Source organism: Balearica regulorum, chromosome 1 (genome assembly GCF_011004875.1).
Source record: "Balearica regulorum gibbericeps isolate bBalReg1 chromosome 1, bBalReg1.pri, whole genome shotgun sequence".
In the NCBI taxonomy this organism is placed as follows: domain Eukaryota; kingdom Metazoa; phylum Chordata; class Aves; order Gruiformes; family Gruidae; genus Balearica; species Balearica regulorum.
The window spans coordinates 191270055-191287999 of NC_046184.1; the positions used below are offsets into that span (position 1 = coordinate 191270055).

Consider the following 17945-nt stretch of genomic DNA (forward strand, 5'->3'; position numbering starts at 1 on the left):
GCATTAAATGCTTTGTTATATGTAAGACTTTAGAGTTGGTTTATAGTTGCAGTGTTTCAATATTCATTCTAGTTTACAGCTGAATAGTTCAGAATCAAAACCACAATTATTATCTACCAATCCTTGGGACTTTATCTCATATGGATTTTGTTTTTTCTTCTAGGCTCTGAATTCTAATTTGTATGTTACTAAGTGCTGGTTGGAAAAGCATTTTGGATGAATGTTTTTCTAATAGCATATGGGATTGAATCAAATTCTTAGTAGGAAAGCTCACCACTGAGCTGTGCAATCTGTGCCTGCCACAGATAAGTCAGGGCATTTCAGCGGTAGTAGGAAGATGTAAATGCTAATAACTATTACAGCTCTGGCATGTTCTTTCTGGCCAAGCTAAAGAAACAGGTAAAAAAGACTGTATTGTCCACAAACCTGGGTTGTGTAGGATATTGCATGAAGGTAACAAATGTGCACAGGCCTTGTGAAAGACCCAAGCCATGCTGGAGTGCAGATGGGATGACTATGCATCCCAAAGAGGACCTCAGATGAGCAACTGAACCATAACCACTACCACAATCAAGCATAAAAAAGTGTAAGTAAGTGCCCTGTTGACTAGAGTCCAGCAGCTGTCTATGAGCATACTCTTAAACTGTGGCAAACATGAGGTAGTGGAACTTAATGAAGAAATTAAGGATGAAGTGGAGCTACACATTTAGTGCAAACTGCATTGTATTACCTCTTGCTTATCACAGGTTTAAGGAATACATACAAGAGCATGGTATGCTGACAGATATGCTTTGACTTGGTGAGTTGCAACAACTTGGTTATATGTTTTGGTTTCCACGTTTTGCTGGTGATCTTAGAAACCATTTGTACTTGTTTCAATATCACTTTTTAGTATGAGTTTTAAACACTTATATATTGCAAATATTAATTTGGTGCACTGTACCCCCAAAATATATTATTGATTTAATCTTTCTTTTCATATTGCAGAGACAAAGTATTAGAATGGCATAAAATATGGCCCAGTTCTACTACAAAAGAAGTGTCAATGCTCCCTACAGAGATCGTATCCCTCTTCGTATTGTACGGGCAGAATCTGAACTGTCTCATTCAGAGAAAGCCTATCTGAATGCTGTGGAGAAAGGAGATTATGCCAGTGTGAAGAAAGCTTTGGAGGAAGCAGAAATTTATTTCAAGATCAATATTAATTGCATTGATCCCCTGGGAAGAACTGCGCTCCTCATTGCAATTGAAAATGAGAACCTTGAGCTCATTGAGCTGCTCTTAAGTTTTAATGTATATGTGGGAGATGCTCTGTTGCATGCCATACGAAAGGAGGTAGTTGGTGCCGTGGAGCTGCTGTTAAACCACAAGAAGCCCAGTGGGGAGAAACAGGTATGTGCAGGATTTTCTCTAATTTTGTAATCTACTCTAATAAAAAGAGAAGAATTGTGCAAAGGGAGTAAGCAAAAAGAAAAAACAACCATCATCTTGCACACAAGTATTTAAAAACAGAAAACCGATGGTTTTGATGCTGTGTGCTTTCTATTCATTTGTGTTTAGGAATCATAGAATCATAGAGTGGTTTGGGTCAGAAGGAACACTTAAAGATCATCCAGTCCAACCCCCTGCAATGAGCAGGGACATCTTTCAGTAGACCAGGTTGCCCAAAGCCCCATCCCACCTGGCCTTGAACACTTCCAGGGAGAGGGCATCCACAACTTCTCTGGGCAACCTGCTCCAGTGCCTCACCACCCTCATTGTAAAAAATGTCTTCCTTATGTCCAATGTAAACCTACCCTCTTCCAGTTTAAAACCATGACCCTTTGTCCTGTCACTGCAGGCCTTGGTAAAAGTCTCCATTTTTCTTATAAGCTCCCTTTATATAACGAGAGGCCACCATAAGGTCTCCCCGGAGCCATTTCTTCTCCAGCTGAACAACCTCAATTCTCTCAGCCTTTCCTCACAGGAGAGGTATTCCAGCTCTCTGACCATTTTTGTGGCCCTCCTCTGGACCCACTCTAACAGGTCCATGTCTTCTTGTACTGAGGCCTCCAAAGCTGGATGCAGTACTCCAGGTGGTGTCTCACCAGAATGGTTTAGGGAAAGACTCATCTACCTTCGTTTGCTGGCCATGCTTCTTTTTATGCAGCCCAGGATATGCTTGGCTTTCTGGGCTGCAAGCACACATTGCCAGCTTATGTCCAATTTTCAATCCACCAGTGCCCCAAAGTCCTCCGCAGGGCTGCTCTCAGTCCCTTCATCCCGCAGCCTGTATTGATGCCAAGGGTTGCCCCACCTCAGGTGCAGGACCTTGTACTTGGCCTTTCTGAACTTCATGAGGTTCACATGGTGCCCACTTCTCAAGCCTGTCAAGGTCATCACTGTCATTCAATCAAATCTGCACAGATCCACAAGGCTTAGCAGTTTAATATGTTTAAGTTACATGAGATACAGCTTCCAATAAGAAAACGTAAAAGCATCCTGCATCCTTCTTATGCCCAGCCTGAATAACAAGGTTTTCCACTGACAGCTGAGTGAAGTGTTAACTGCCTCCTATATAAAGCCAGAGTTGGACTTATATTTAACTGGTCATCAACAAAACCCCCTTCTTGGAGACTGTACAATAAGAAGAGTCAAACTTCTTCAAGTCAGAGCTTTGCATCCATTATAAACTCAGTCAGGAAAATCTGGACATTGATTAAACAGTTAGCTTTTGCTTGTGAGACCTCTGACATGGTAATATTATTCCTGCAGATATTAGTGGGAAATCCTTAATCATTCAAAGATGCAAATCATTCCAAAGAGAATAGTAATGGTAAGATGCGGTCCATTTCAATTACTTCACCCCCTCCATGTGGAGGTCGCCATCTCCCAACTCAGCAAGGCAACACTGGGACACGTGACCCAATTGATCTGAACTTCAGCTGCATTGTAGTTGTCCATCCTATCAAGTGCAACTAAAAAGGTACAAACTCCTCTCCATGTCTCCTTGTCTTTTCTCAAAGGAAAAAATCACTACATACAGTCTCATACATGATAAATGTGATTCCTGATCTGCTTCCCCTTGCACTACCTTGAGACATCTCTACGAGGTAGCTAGACTCTTGCATATCCTTCTCATTTTAAGAAACTCGTGGAGACAGGATAACATATCCATAAATTCTGATATTCCTAGGACTCTTCCAGGAGCAAAAACCTTTAAAATAGTTATTGTATTGCATTTTCATCTATTTCAATTTTCATATATTATAGGTACTGTATTAATGTATTTCAATGAATAGTATGTTGAAATGATTACAGCCCTTTCACAGATAATGCATACAATATACTTTAATTACAGTGTAATGCACTTGCTATGGATAGAATTGCAGATAATAGGTAAAGAGTATAATTTTTGCTGATAAAATAACCTGAATTCTATGCTTTTTTTGTTATGGAAAGAAAGAAACATAGTAGGTCTTTGTACAAATGTGTGTGTCTGCCTTCTCTTCCAGACAGTAAAAGCAGAGCTCCTTTATAATGACAACAGATTTATGTTAGAGAAAGGGAAGAAAACTAGATTCACTTTATGTTTGGCTTGTTTCATGATTTCTCACCTGATAGTGCAGATGAGAATACAATGTATGGGAATTTCTCAATGCAGTGTACAAAGACCTGGAAGACTCAGTCCTCAGCCCTGGGCCAAGCCAGTGAAACCACCCATGTCTCCATTCTCCAGCCACTGTAATGGAAGTTGCCATTTTCAGAGCAGAGTTCATCTCACTTGATGGTAGCCATCCAAAGCTGTGTCTCATCTCTGATCTGGCTGCCTAGGCTCCCCTTACCAATGGAGAAAAATTGAGATCCCTGGAGAGCAGCACATGGCTGTGTTTCTCAGTCACTTGTCTTAAGACAGCATAAACCACTTTTTGGACTAGCTAGGGAGAGAGTCTACAAATTTACCTTACACTATGTACCTCAATTTCAGGCTGTTCATTAGACTTTCAAGACTACTTTTTGGGATGTGCCACAGCTACTGTAATGGACATGCTTGAATACAAATAAAACTTCGTTTAGGTGAGCTTCATGCTATAGTAGACAAGAGATAGGCTTTCTGAGTGCACACTACAGTGTTAAATTAGCCACAAACTGCTTTACTCCAGACTAGAGGTTACTCCAGACTCTCTGGGCTGGAGCTGAAGCATGTTGTTTCAGTGCCAGACTCCACTGCTGGCTGGTAGGAAGCGTACTGCTTCTCCTTTTCTTCCTTGGTTTTCCTGTGGGAAAACAGTGTTAACATGTTTCTCAAATTTAATGTGCAAAGTGTTTTACAAAAGCTAAGTTATATTCTGTTTTCACAGCAGCACTTGCTGAGGGTCTTCCCATTACTGTAAAGCATGAAGAATAATCATGAATCATTTGAAACAAAGACATCTCCTTTTGTCTCTGTACAAGGATAGGCTTGACCATTGCAAATGCAAATATTGCTTGCAAGCCAGTGCTTGCAAAAGACAGCCTTTAAACAAATACATTATTTACACGTGCATGTCATTGTTTGCACTGGGAACCCCAACAACCATTAAACCTCTATAGGTGTCATATATGTAGATAGTCACGCTGGTTCATTTTTAGGAACAGGTCATGCTGAAGAGACTGTAAATGTGGATTACATTTTTGTGGTAGGCATTTTGCTGCAATAAAGCAGATACAACTGTGAATATTTAATATAATCAAAAGGACCTGCCAGATGAAAAAATCATTACAATAGGCTAAAGATATGAAATCTGGATGCTTAGAATTATATATTAAAATTTACATTTTCAGTGTTTAGACAGAAAGATATGATGTTTCCCAGGAAAATCAAGTTCCTTTTGAAACTTCATTTCAAACTATAGCTTGACTCTTTTGGTTAGTTTTTTTATTTGTAAACATTTGCCATATTGTTTAGGTGATGATTCATTGTCAGACTTGGTGCTTTTAATTACATGATATCTTTGGCTGTTTGGTGTTCCTTCTTTGTGTAAAGCTTGTCATGTGTGGTAAAATCCTGGTTCCTTGAAGTTACTGGGAGTTTTGCCATTGATTCAGTGAGGTCAAGATTTTACCCTTTTGCTGTTCTTTTTTTTTTTTTTTTGTCTCAATGAAAAGTTACTCACAGAGGAGACAGATAATAAGTAAAAAGGAAAATACATGTACTAAATACTGCCAAGCTCAAAAAAACAGTTTAGATTCCCAACTGTTTCATTAGCGAGGAAAGTTATGAGCATTGAAATGCAGAAAAAAACCCTGATATGACTCATGATTTACAAGTAAATGATTTAGCTCTCACTATTTTTTTATATTCACGAGATAATATACTATGTATGATGCATAGCTAATTTCAGCTTCACCATCATACAATAAAGTGATTATATTTGTAAAACAAAAGAATTTTTAAGCATAGGATTTCCTACATAATTCAAGAGCTCATTGACAATGTCAGAAAGACAGAAAAAAAGTCCTTTTGTATCAACAGAAAGCTACAATTCTTCAGGACAGCTGAAATGTGTCTTTTGAAAGGACTGATTTTTCTCCAAAATTTAATTCGTTAAACATTTAAATGTTTAAAAAGAAAAGGGGAAAAATGTAAAAAGATGCTAATTCTGACCAAGAATCAACGCATTTAGTTAAAATAATAATTCTTTTTTTCATTTTTGGAAAACTTTTCCAACCAGTATCTTCAAAATTAGGAGATGCCACTGAATCTTACTCTTTAATACTTCCTCCTCAAAAAAAACCCCAAAAAACAACAGTGAGATCTTGTTAATGTTATATCTAAACTCTCTAGTCTAGTGACCACTCAGCTATTGGGCTCTACCTAATACACATATGTAATGTGTTTTGCATTTCAAAGGCCACATGGGTTACAGTGGTTTTAAGCTGATTATCAAAATACGGATACATCTGGTGCCACCTGGTGACTAGAGATGAGGCATGTATGTTTAACAGCTTTGAACTGTATTTGACTCCTTCTGTTACTCAGTTTATGAGTGAGGTTTATACATTAATGCAACTCAGGAAAAGGTTATTTTGTCACTTGCATTATATTTTCTACACTTTTTTTTTTAGCTGTACCAGCTGCTAGAGCACATGTAAAAGAGAATAACACAAATTAAGGTGAATGAGTTGAGGAAACTTGTCCAAGTACTTTTAAATTACCAGTTCTTCAAAGCCATATGTCCTGAATTATCTGCCAAGTCACTTGTTGCTTACCCTGATGGATAGTTGAATGCCAAATTAAGAGGGGGAAAAAACCCTGTTCTTTAAAATTTAGTATCTGCAGAAAACGTTTTTATCTTGTTAAATTGCATGCAGCATCCACAGATGGGATGGGGGTTAGGTAGCATAAAAAATGAGTAGAATACCTTTATCTAAATCACAGCATGCTGTACTGCTTGAGGAAACCAGGCATCAATCTCTAGCGGGGTGATTGACCGCCTAGGTATGCATATATATTCAGGGAAGACTGAAGCAGAGGCGTAGCTGTCTTCTAAGGATGCTACAAAGCACATAAGTGAAGCTGACGTCTCAGTTATTAAACTTGAATCTGTGTAACAGTGTATTAGCTGACAGTCTAGATTCAGGGCATGGGAACCTGACTTCAATGTTGACAGACATTGCCTGGCTAGCAAAAGTACATGCTAGTGCTTTTATGCCTGCCTGTTCACTATTAGATGTAGATCTCGTGATACTGTGGGTATTTTTATAGGTGGATACCCTAGGGACAACTTTCTGCAGATGTCTGAAAAAAATACAGTGCTAATGCCAGATGGCATTTGCAAACATAAGGGAATTGCTAGAGGAGGGAGAACTTTAGGACAGGGAGGGAAGTGATCATAGTGATATGTCCCTCGTTCCACACCCTTCTGTGGTGTGGAAGCCGATTAATATGAAAACCCTGCTGGGCATGGAGGGAGGGTCATGGTAAGAAGGTGGAAGCTGGCAGACTCCAGCCCCTGCAGCTTGCCTTCAGTCAATTTGGAACCAAAAAGTTTGTAGCCATCAAGGCAATTTGGGAGGTAAATCTCCAGTATAGCAGATTATTCAATCTGTGGTTGCTTTGGATGGACAGATCAAATGTCACCCTTACACTGTCTTCCCCAGAGGTTGTGGTATCCTCAGTGAGACTTCTATCCCTGTCTCCTGTCCACTGTTCAGACAGGTTTCTCTGTTAACAGGAAGATCTTTCTGCCAGTAGCACATCAGTTCCTTGTACATCAGCTTTTCATTTCTAGGGTGACCCAGCAAGGTACATGATACCTAATTTTTTCTCATCTCTTCTTTGGTCAACATTAGCAGAACAGTTAATGCATAACAGTCAGTGCATACTTTTGGATGCCTGGTTTAGGAAACCTTTGTAAGAATTGCATCCATTAATTTCACCTGTGCATTTAATTTCCTGAAGAGGAAGCAGAAGGTCTTTGGGATCAGCTTGACTCCTCTCTCTTTTTGTGTGCTGTGCTGTCATACCACATGCAGAGGAAAGAAGAAATTGCTGGCACAGGGCTGGAAGTAGGAAGCTGAAAAGAGACCATACCTACCTCCTGAACCTTTCATAGCTCATTCGCTCTCCTGGGACAACCAGTAGCATCACGCCATAAATTACTTTATGAAAAATCCCTATCTTCTACTTGTTGTGCTAAGAAATGTTACATATGTTGAAATTCTCCATCTCATCCTTGCAACCTCTGTTTCTGCTGCTTGCTCACTTCCACCGACTCAGTCATGGTCCCTGCCAGTCAAAGTCAAACCAGGAAGCCAGGCCTCTTCAATGTGAACTTCAGACATTGTTGGTCTTGTACTGGGTTTGTATTGTAGGGTTGTGGTAGTAGGGGGCTACAGGGGTGGCTTCTGCGAGAAGCTGCTAGAAGCTGCCTCCATGTCCGACAGAGCCAATGCCAACCAGCTCCAAGACAGACCCGCCACTGGCCAAGGCCGAGTCAATCAGCAACGGTGGTAGTGTCTCTGGGATAACATGGTTAAGATGGGGCAGGGTGGAAAACACCAAGAGCAATTGCAGCCAGAAGGAGGAGTAAGAAGATGTGAGAGGAGACACCAAGGTCAGTGCAGAAGGAGGTGGAGGAGGTGCTCCAGGCAGAGATTCCCCTGCAGCCCGTGGAGAAGACCATGGTGAGGCTGGCTGTCCCCCTGCAGCCCATGGAGGACCCCACACAGGAGCAGATGGAGGCACCTGAAGGAGGCTGTGACCCTGTGGGGGACCTACGCTGCAGCAGTCTGTTCCTGAGGGACTGCAACCCGTGGAAGGAACCCATCCTGGAGCAATTCATGAAGAACTGCAGCACGTGGGAAGGACTCATGTTGGAGAAGTTGGTGGAGGATTGTCTCCCATGAGAGGGACCCCATGCTGGAGCAGGGGCAGAGTGTGAGGAGTCCTCCCCACAAGGAGGAAGGAGCGGTAGAGACAACGTGTGATGAACTGACCACAACCCCCATTCTCTGTCCCCCTGTGCCACGGGGGGGGGGAGGAGGTAGAGAAAAACTGGGAGTAAAGATAAGCCCGGGAAGAAGGGGGGATGGGGTAAGTGTTTTAAGATTTGTTTTTATTTCTCATTACTCTACTCTGATTTGACTGGTAATAAATTAGATTCATTTTCCTGACTTGAGTCTGTTTTGCCTGTGATGGTAGTTGGTAAGTGATCTCTCCCTGTCCTTATCTCGACCCATGAGCCTTTCGTTATATTTTCTCTCCCCTGCCCAGCTGAGGAGGGCAGTGTTAGAGCAGCTTTGGGGGGCACCTGGCCTTCAGCCAGGGTCAAATAACCACAGGCCTCTAAAAATACAAGTCCATGGCATAGACAATTTTATTTCATCAGTTTCCATGCATTTTTGTGGCAGTGTCTCAAAGGCTCAAGAAAGAATAATTTGGTGGCCTTCTATGATGGGGTTACAGCATCAGTGCATAAGGGAAGGGCAACTGACGTCATCTACCTGGACTTGTGCAAGGCATTTGACACTGTCCTGCATGACATCCTTGTCTCTAAATTGGAGAGACATGGATTCAATGGATGGACCACTCGGTGGATAAGGAATTGGCTGGATGGTCGCACTCAAAGAGTTGTGGTCAACGGCTCAACGTCCAAGTGATGACTGGCGTTCTTCAGGGGTCGGTACTGGGACCGGCACTGTTCAACATCTTTGTCGGCGACATGGACAGTGGGATCGAGTGCACCCTCACCAAGTTTGCCAATGACACTAAGCTGTGTGGTGTGGTCGACACGCTGGAGGGAAGGGATGCCATCCAGAGGGACCTTGACAGGCCTGAGAGGTGGGCCCGTGAGAACCGCATGAAGTTCAATAAGGCCAAGTGCAAGGTCCTGCACGTGGGTCAGCGCAACCCCAAGCACGACTATAGGCTGGGCGAGGAATGGATTGAAAGCAGCCCCGAGGAGAAGGACTTGGGGGTATTGACTGATGAGAAGCTCAACATGAACCGGCAGTGTGCGCTTGCAGCCCAGAAAGCCAACCGTGTCCTGGGCTGCATCAAAAGAGGTGTGACCAGCAGGTCGAGGGAGGTGATCCTGCCCCTCTACTCTGCTCTTGTGAGACCCCACCTGGAGTACTCTGTCCAGCTCTGGAGTCCCCAGTACAGGAGAAACATGGAGCTGTTGGAGCGAGTCCAGAGAAGGGCCACAAAGATGATCGGAGGGCTGGAGCACCTCTCCTATGAGGACAGGCTGAGAAAGTTGGGATTGCTCAGCCTGGAGAAGAGAAGGCTCCGGGGAGATCTAATTGCGGCTTACCAGTACCTGAAGGGGGCCTACAGGAAAGCTGGTGAGGGACTGTTTATCAGGGAGTGTAGTGACAGGACAAGGGGCAATGGGTTTAAGCTGAAGGAGGGTCGATTTAGATTAGATGTTAGAAATTCTTTACTGTTAGAGTGGTGAGGCACTGGAAGAGGTTGCCCAGAGAGGTTGTGGATGCCCCATCCCTGGAAGTGTTTAAGACCAGGTTGGATGAGGCTTTGGGCAACGTGGTCTAGTGGAGGGTGTCCCTGCCCGCAGCAGGGGGGTTTGAACTAGATGATCTTTAAGGTCCCTTCCAACCCAAACCAGTCTGTGATTCTGTGATTCTGATGCGTTGACTAAATATTGAGAAAAAAAGGGAATTATTAGAACAGACAAACCGCAAACTTCCAAAACTGAAAAGGTAGAGATAGACATTTCTGAAGGACTGAAAGATATGCTGCATATTCCTTGGTGAAGAGCATATAGGTACCAGAGACACAGTAAAGGAGTCCGACATGTGGTTAGGAAGTGGTAGAAAATACTAATACCTGAATTAGCATTTCAGCACCTTCGTGAACTTTTACTGCCTTTTCAAGGCTAGGAGTTAGTTCAGATGGGGTTGAACTAGACTATCTTTAAAGGTCCCTTCCAACCCAAACCATTCTATGATGCTATGATGCTGAGATGGAGATGATCACAGCAGGGATTTCCAATACCACCTGGTTACAGTGGACTTGAAAATGTCCACCCACCCCAAAATAAGATACGTTCACTTCACAGAATCCTCTTCCACCACCTCAATTCTCTCCATAATTGCTATGCTGTTACAAACCTGGTTAGCTACCATTTGGGTTGCTCTCAGAGCTATGGATTCAAGGTTCTGATTTCAATACTAGGTTCTGAGACTCCCTCAAGAAGAGCATAAGGATAGTTACCATTTTCACTCCAGATAGACAGTGAGCAACCTTTCTCCATCAATATTTAAGGGCCTTTTTAGTAGCCTCTCTGGCCATGGTAGGCTTTACAACTGGGATATTCATGATCAGCCGGGTAAAAGGGATGGTATGTTATAGCCTTTGTCTCTGAGGGAAAGGACCAAAATGAAAGATATTAAAAGTTTTATGTGGTGGGTAAGGACAGCAAGCTGTGATTATACACTTTTATGTTATAAGTAAAGTGGCATCTGGAAGAGATGGGTGAGGTGAGAAGTGGTATGTAAGAAGATAGCAACTCTGATACTTTGCTTACCAGGTGTGAATCCAGGAATCTAACTCAGCCAAACATATCCTAATGCTGCTGTATGCCACATGCACATTGCTTGCCGTGGACATTTTAGCCATGTGTGAACAAGAGGATCCAGGACATTTCTGAGTTCCCAACATTTCCAGTTCCCAGGTCATGTGGTGGCAACATCTTCTCCCAGGGAGGCACCAGTCCATTATCCCACATCTGGGTGTTGAAAGAGCTAGCAGAAAGCTACAGGGAGGCCTGGCCAGCCCCCTGATCTGGATGATAGGCAGACCAACACCTCAACGCTTGCGCTGGCATTTTTATGCTACTCAGTGTGAACTCTGGGACAGGAAGAGTTATCCAGAGTTATCCAGATGGATCAGTAGGAAAGCTTGCTATCTTGGGACTTTTTGGAAGGTGGGGAAGGTGATGCATTTAGCTGATTGGAGTGTAGGAGGGTAGAAGAGGAGGTTTTGACAATACAAGTTGTCTTTCACTTGAATCTACTGCATGCAGTTCTGATCAGAATAAACAATGATTGGTCTTATGGCAAAAAGTGTCTGAACATCTGATTTATGATTTTTTTTAGCAGTGTTGCCATGTTGTTTTGGAAAGAACGAAAAGACATAAAACAGCCAGGACGAAGGAATGGTCCTGTGTAAGGATGTGTCAAAGATGTTGTACAGTATAGTTTCTAGGCCACTGGGGCAGGCTGCTGCGTAGATGTTCAGGCACTCACCTAAGCTATCTGGGAAAGGATACAGACAGCAAGGCTAGACAGCTTTGCAGGCAAAGTGCCTTCAGTCTGGCAGCATTCCCAGAAATAGATAAAAAGTCTAGAGGTGAAAAGTCAGGAAACAACATGAAAGCAGCACAGAGCCTGAAGAGTCATTTTCCATTTCTGAGATGCTGACAGCTTAGATTCTGCTTTTCTGACAGAGCTCTTATCAGGTCTGACAGAGATCCTAACACCTAGGAAATTCCCCACGTGTGGCCTCATCACCTGCTTTATTCCTTTCATGTCTCTTAGTATCTTTGGACTTCTTAAAATTGCCCTTTGAGGAGACCTAAGGTCCTGAGGTGAAGCCAGTGCTCTTCTCTGGAGCTGTACTATGAGCACAGCTTCCGTCTCAGTCAGTCAAATGCTCAGTGCAGAACATTTAGTCGGCTTCAGTCCATTATTCTCCTTCCAAGCGTCATGGGATGATAGCATTTTCCCAGCCCTGCATTGCCCCACAACCCAACGGTGTGTGCGGGGAAGTTGCTATGTCAGGGTTGTACCTCCTCCTGGTAACAGTGTGGGTCATCAGGGAGTAGACCAGGAAATATATAGATTGTAGGTCCAGCACACCTGCAGTGGACTTAAACTACAAACATGTTGGACCTGTTGTTTTAAGATGTTAAGATGTTTCAAATTTTCACCTAGTTACCAAACTGGGACTTATATTGGTGAAGCAGGGCCAGAAAGAAAGAGAAGATTTTAGGAGCACTGCAAGATGCCTTGTAGTTTTTCTTATCTAAAACTGTTTCTCCAGTAACTTTGGAAAATAACAGTCACCATCACTTGTGTAATGCTCTTCATCTGTTGAGATTAAAGCATCTTTTTTGTTTTGAAAATGTTTCCCACAGAAGTTCATGAACTAAGTGCCTTTTTTGAATGTTCTGATTAATGACAGTCTAGCTCATAATGAGTATGGAGGAGGCAATGCAAAGATATTTTGTCGGGCTTGAAGTATACCATCTTGAAGTGGAATGTGAGGGCACGAAGTTGATTCTTCCCACTTCCAGCTGCCTGAGTGGGTAGCTGAGTTTGTCTTTTTTTTCCCCAGTGGCATCTGATTAATTAGAATTTTCTGACAAGTTTTAAAATATTAGTAGACAGACATGAATGGGAGAGGCTCTGTAGGGGATATTTCAGTTTATTGGTGAAATAGATATAGTAGCCTATCCACATGTTCAGTCTTTTATATAATCATGGGCACATGAAAACAACATGTAGCTCTTAAGGAGAGGTGTACTGTAAAGGTGGAGATTGCATATGAGACAGAGATAGGGATTTACAAAAGTACTGTTCTTTTTGATGTTTTAGAGGGATGCTGGCTGTTTTCAAGTTCAGAAAAGGCTGCACGTAAGTGTCATTACATGTTGGCAATAAACCCAAATGCATCAGAGGTAGGGTGGGTGGTTGTGTAGAAAAACCTGTGACAATTACTAAAGAAAGACTCCAGAAGCTGGTATGCTGGTGCCATCAGATAGAGCTGCTAGCAATTTCAATATTGAGGTAGGCAATGTGTTCTACAATATGCACCCATTACCTTGTAACAAATGCTAAATCATAATATACCGAAGTTGAAGCAGTGGCAAAAGAAGCATGCCAAAATATGGGGAAACGTGATAGTTTCTTGACCTGCACAAAATGATGAGCCATTTTTTATTTGCAACATTAAAAAAATCTGATTAGCAGAATCCTTACAGATAGATTCCTGGCAGGTAGTGTTATCAATGATGATTTACACCAGCTGTGAATCTAATCCTCCTTTTTAGCAGTTTGCAGAAGTTCAGAAAATACTGATGATGACAAATACAGATTTAGTTCAAAGACAATTGGTGAGCCAAACTTCTACATAAACTTTAAGTGTTATAGATTCAGAAAGATTAAGTGTTTTTCTGTCATTATTTGCTGGGTTTTTTTTGCACTTCTTGTTTTAGCTCATGCTGGAAATGAAAGCACTTTTCTACCATGAGGAGTTAAGTGCAGATTAGCAATAAACATTTGAAAATCTAAGATAAATAAAAATCTTTAGAAAAATCTAAAATAATTCAAAATTTTAGAGGGTTAATGCAAAAATGAGGTCAGTGGGAAAGTCACAAGTCACTTCTTTCTCCTCAAGAAGTCATATTTTCAGTGCTGATTTCTTTTCCTTTCTTACTATATTTGTTGAGCCCCACTTTACAGCCCTCACCCAAGTTTACAATCAGAATAGGGACAGCATACAAATAAAAAAAGAAACTGTCCAAAATCTCTGCTTTCTACAATTAGTGGTCCTGTACTGTCATCTTCATAAGCCTCCATGCCTGGAATCCTTTTTGCCAAACCTACCTGCTTTCACTTCCTGACAACTCAACAACTGCAAAGATAGTTTCAACTACAGATTTTAACGTCCTTTCAGTACTTGAAAACAGGTTAAGAATCAGCTCTGAGACCAGTAGCATTAAGAAAACCCAGAAGTTCAGCAAATAGAACCTTTTTTGATTGAGGTAGTCTTGTCTTCTAAGGTCTAGAAATCCCCATATGCAGTTATCTTTACATTTGGCTATGCAATTTAACTTACAAAGTTAACAAATTTATAAACATTAAAGGAGCAATATAAACAAACTAGTATCTTCTCTGCCTAGAGCAGCCTTTCAGGGTTTTGCCCTTGATAAAACAGATTGAGAAGATCTGTGTTATAGGTAAATATATATATACAGATATATGTATGTAAAGGGGCTCCCAATTCAGATGCCTGAAGCTGAATGCAATATAGCAGTAGAGCCAGGGGTCTATGCAGAGGTGTCTCCTGCGTCAGGGCAGCCTGCCTGTCCTTCACCTGCACTGCAGAGGGGTGACACCCTCCAGTACGTTTTGTGTCATATCTGTGTAGATCTCTCTGATTCTCTAGGGTATCTTAAGTGGTACTAGGTGCCTGTGTCTAGTTACCTGAATCACGCCTTTAGTGCTCACATATAAGCCAAATATTGACACTCCCAATAAGGTCAGTGAAGAACTAGATGGTCTGCTGACCAAATGCAAGTGTCTAATGTAAGCTAAGAAAAATAGTTCTCTGGACTCTACTGACTACCTCAGCCAGGGGCCCAGGTCAGAGAAACATGTGAGGCATCCTAGCATAGCTATGAGACGTGTGTGGGCCTGGCAGTTATGACAGAGGACCTGTGAGAGACCTGTGCCTGTGTGGAGTGGTGACTGGAGGTCACACAGGACACGTGGAGGTATCTGAAACAGCACGAGACACCGACATAGGGGCAATTGAGATGAGCCCTAGATTTGCACTTTGTGTAACAGGAGCTTAAAAACCTAATTCACATATAGAACCTATAAGTAGGCACTTAAATCTGGAGATAAATCCCATCCTGTAGGTTCATCTACAACCTAACCTCTCTCTCACAGTGTCCAATGCAGAAACCCAGGAAAGATTTTAGGAACGGGACCACCAGAGCCCTATTGTTGAAAGTTGTATACAAGGAAGAGCAGACTTCAAAAGACTTTTTCAAAGTGAACATTATTCTTTGAGAGTCAAACATGCAATCATACCTAATAGTCTTTAAAATTATTGGCTTTCCAAGCCTTGAGCCATGGGAAAACCCTATGAAAATTTAAAAACCAGAAACATGCCACTGTCAAGAAGCTTGCTCATGTGTGGCCCTCAACACTCCACAATAAACTTTGCTTTTGTCATAGAGCATCCTTTGTCAAATTGTTCTCTGAGTGGTGAAATTTATGAAATCTGATTTCCACACAGCTATATGCGTCATGATTGAATTTCCTCTGTTTCTAATATTATGCATGTTCATCAAAGCTTTTTTAAGAGGCTGATGCACTTGTAATATTCTCTTTTTGTATAAGTTCTCTAATATCTAGTAATACATTTGAGCTCACGCTCCAGAATTTTCTTCAGATCTCAATCATCCATCTCTTTTAGGAAACTTGCAGGAATTTAGTATCTTCAATATTCCTTCCTGTTAACATCCAGCTGGAACAGCCCAACAAATTCAAAAGTCACAATGGGGTGACTGACAGTCCATTAACGTGATTACAGAGGCTTACTTTTCTTAGGAGACTACCAATTTAGCCTGTCAATTTACCAACTGCTTTCTGGATGGAGGATACGCATGTCACATATTGTACTGACAGAAGTGTTTTAATTCTCCTTTATGGCAGTGTCAGGATCCATATCTTCCACATCTTCACCCCAGACCGGCAGGATGCAAAATTATTTCCCCTTTCAATTCAGCTATGTAAACATTAATGGGGTTGGTAATAAATCATTATCTAAGTTTGCAGGCTTGTCACAATGTGTGAGGCCTTTTAGCAGAAAAAAGGAAGCCTGAAATATTTACCCTCAAAGCCTTACATTTCATATTATGTACTGCCAAGATACAACTGAATATTTGCAGAAAATACAAAAAAGTCTGCCACCATTTTATTTGCTACCAACTAGTTTTGTGACGTCAACTGTAAGTACAAACAAACTGGCTGACAAGATGAATTTTTTCTTCCCTGTTCATTTAAACCTCTGCTTATTAAACCTCTGTTACTATCATGCACTGAATGGAGTAAAAATATAGTTCCATAAGCTCAAAGAAAAAAACTTTCCATATCCTAAAGCACATTAGGAATACCTCTTTACCCATTAATTACTAGGATGCACCACATGTATAAGATGTGTACAGATCAAGATCTGCAATCAAGCAGTAAGCTCAAGAGGAATAACACAGTAAGATAAGACTAACCTGAAAGAAGGAGAACTCATAATATTAAAGGATTTGAACCAATCCATTCCCCTTGGCACCAGTTTCAAAGGCTTCTTTCTAGCAATATATACCTCTAAAAATATATATATTAAACCTCTAGCTAACTGTTCTGCTCCTGGTCTCTCACTGCATAGGACAGGTTATAATAATGCATGCTTCTCCCATTTCTCCTTTGATCTCTTTGCAGTGGAAATTCAAAAGGAATTTTTTTATTTCTAGAAGTCTTCTATTGTTTACCACTACATCTTTCCAAAACCTTATAAGCAGTAGTATTGTTCAATTGAGTCTTGCATGCAGGGAGGATCTTAAAGTGTCTGTTTTTAAGGAATTGAACACAGCTAAGAGTATCATTAACTTGTGATAAAACTCAATTGTTAATCCTTTGCTTCTCAAAGGAACTTCCATTTTTCACTCCCAGCATATCCTAGTGTAGTTGCGTGAGCCTTGGTCTCTGCTTCAGAAACAAGTCTTGTTTTGCATCTGTGAAATATGGACAACTTATAGTATGATTCAAAAACTAGAGCTGCTGCTGAATAACAAACCACTGAATAACATACTAGGAATAACGTATTTATGAAAGAGCTTACTATGACATTTCTCTGCATCCTCTGCATATTTATAGAGTTTCTACGTCCCTGCCATACTCTTTTGTATTCCTTTCTCATATTTTGAAAGTATATGAAACATTTTTCTGCAGGTGTTTTGCAAATTTGCCTGATTCCCACTTTGTTCTTTGAGAGTACAACCCTTTTATTTTTCTCAGACAAGGAATTTACTTCCCAGCCGTGAAGATATCGCAAATTACTTTACAATACTAAATAATTGCAATCAGCTGTGAAGAAGTTTAGCTAATTCCCACCCTTCCCTCTGAGATGCTCATATCTCCTAAACAGTTTGTGGATACCTAGAGAGACCATAAATCTGTTATTGTTCTTTCTGCAAAAGCTCCTTTTCAAAAACCATCTTTCTCATTCCTTAGCCAGTGGGATGCCTTTTCTTGTTTCTAGATCCATGAAGCTCAGGGAAAAAGAAAGGATCCAGCTCAGATTCTAAGAACTCTTTTTTCTAACATTTCTCTCAAGACCTCACTGGAGAAGCAAGCCAATTTCCTTCTGCCTCCCCAGCTATTGGAGCCATTTAGGGAGAAGGAAAAAAAACAGGGAAAAGCAAGAGCTTTTCCATCTTTTTCTAATCAGACCAGACACAGGTTCTCAGGAAATGGCATGTCAGACCAACTTCACTAAAATGATTTTACCTTTATGAACTATTCTGCGTTTGAGAAAAATATCTCTGCATCCATTTAAAAACACTCAGTTGGGAAGGACCTAACTAGGTCTACTTTGAACATTCAGGAAGTTTTGATACTGGCTTCGCTCATTGTATAGACTTTAAGAGGTGTATATATGAGCTTTATTATGA

The 17945-nt window shown here is 41.3% G+C and overlaps 1 protein-coding gene across 2 annotated transcripts in view; it reads left to right on the forward strand.

Moving 5' to 3' along the window:
- The window catches only part of TRPC4 (transient receptor potential cation channel subfamily C member 4), a 172975-nt gene that overhangs the window by 64797 nt on the left and 90233 nt on the right, over positions 1-17945 (forward strand). For both annotated transcript variants that reach the window (XM_075741972.1, XM_075741973.1), the window contains exon 2: positions 988-1392. In XM_075741972.1, coding sequence (XP_075598087.1) covers positions 1015-1392 — 378 coding nt within the window. In that variant the 5' untranslated portion in view covers positions 988-1014. The remainder of the gene's footprint in view (positions 1-987; positions 1393-17945) is intronic.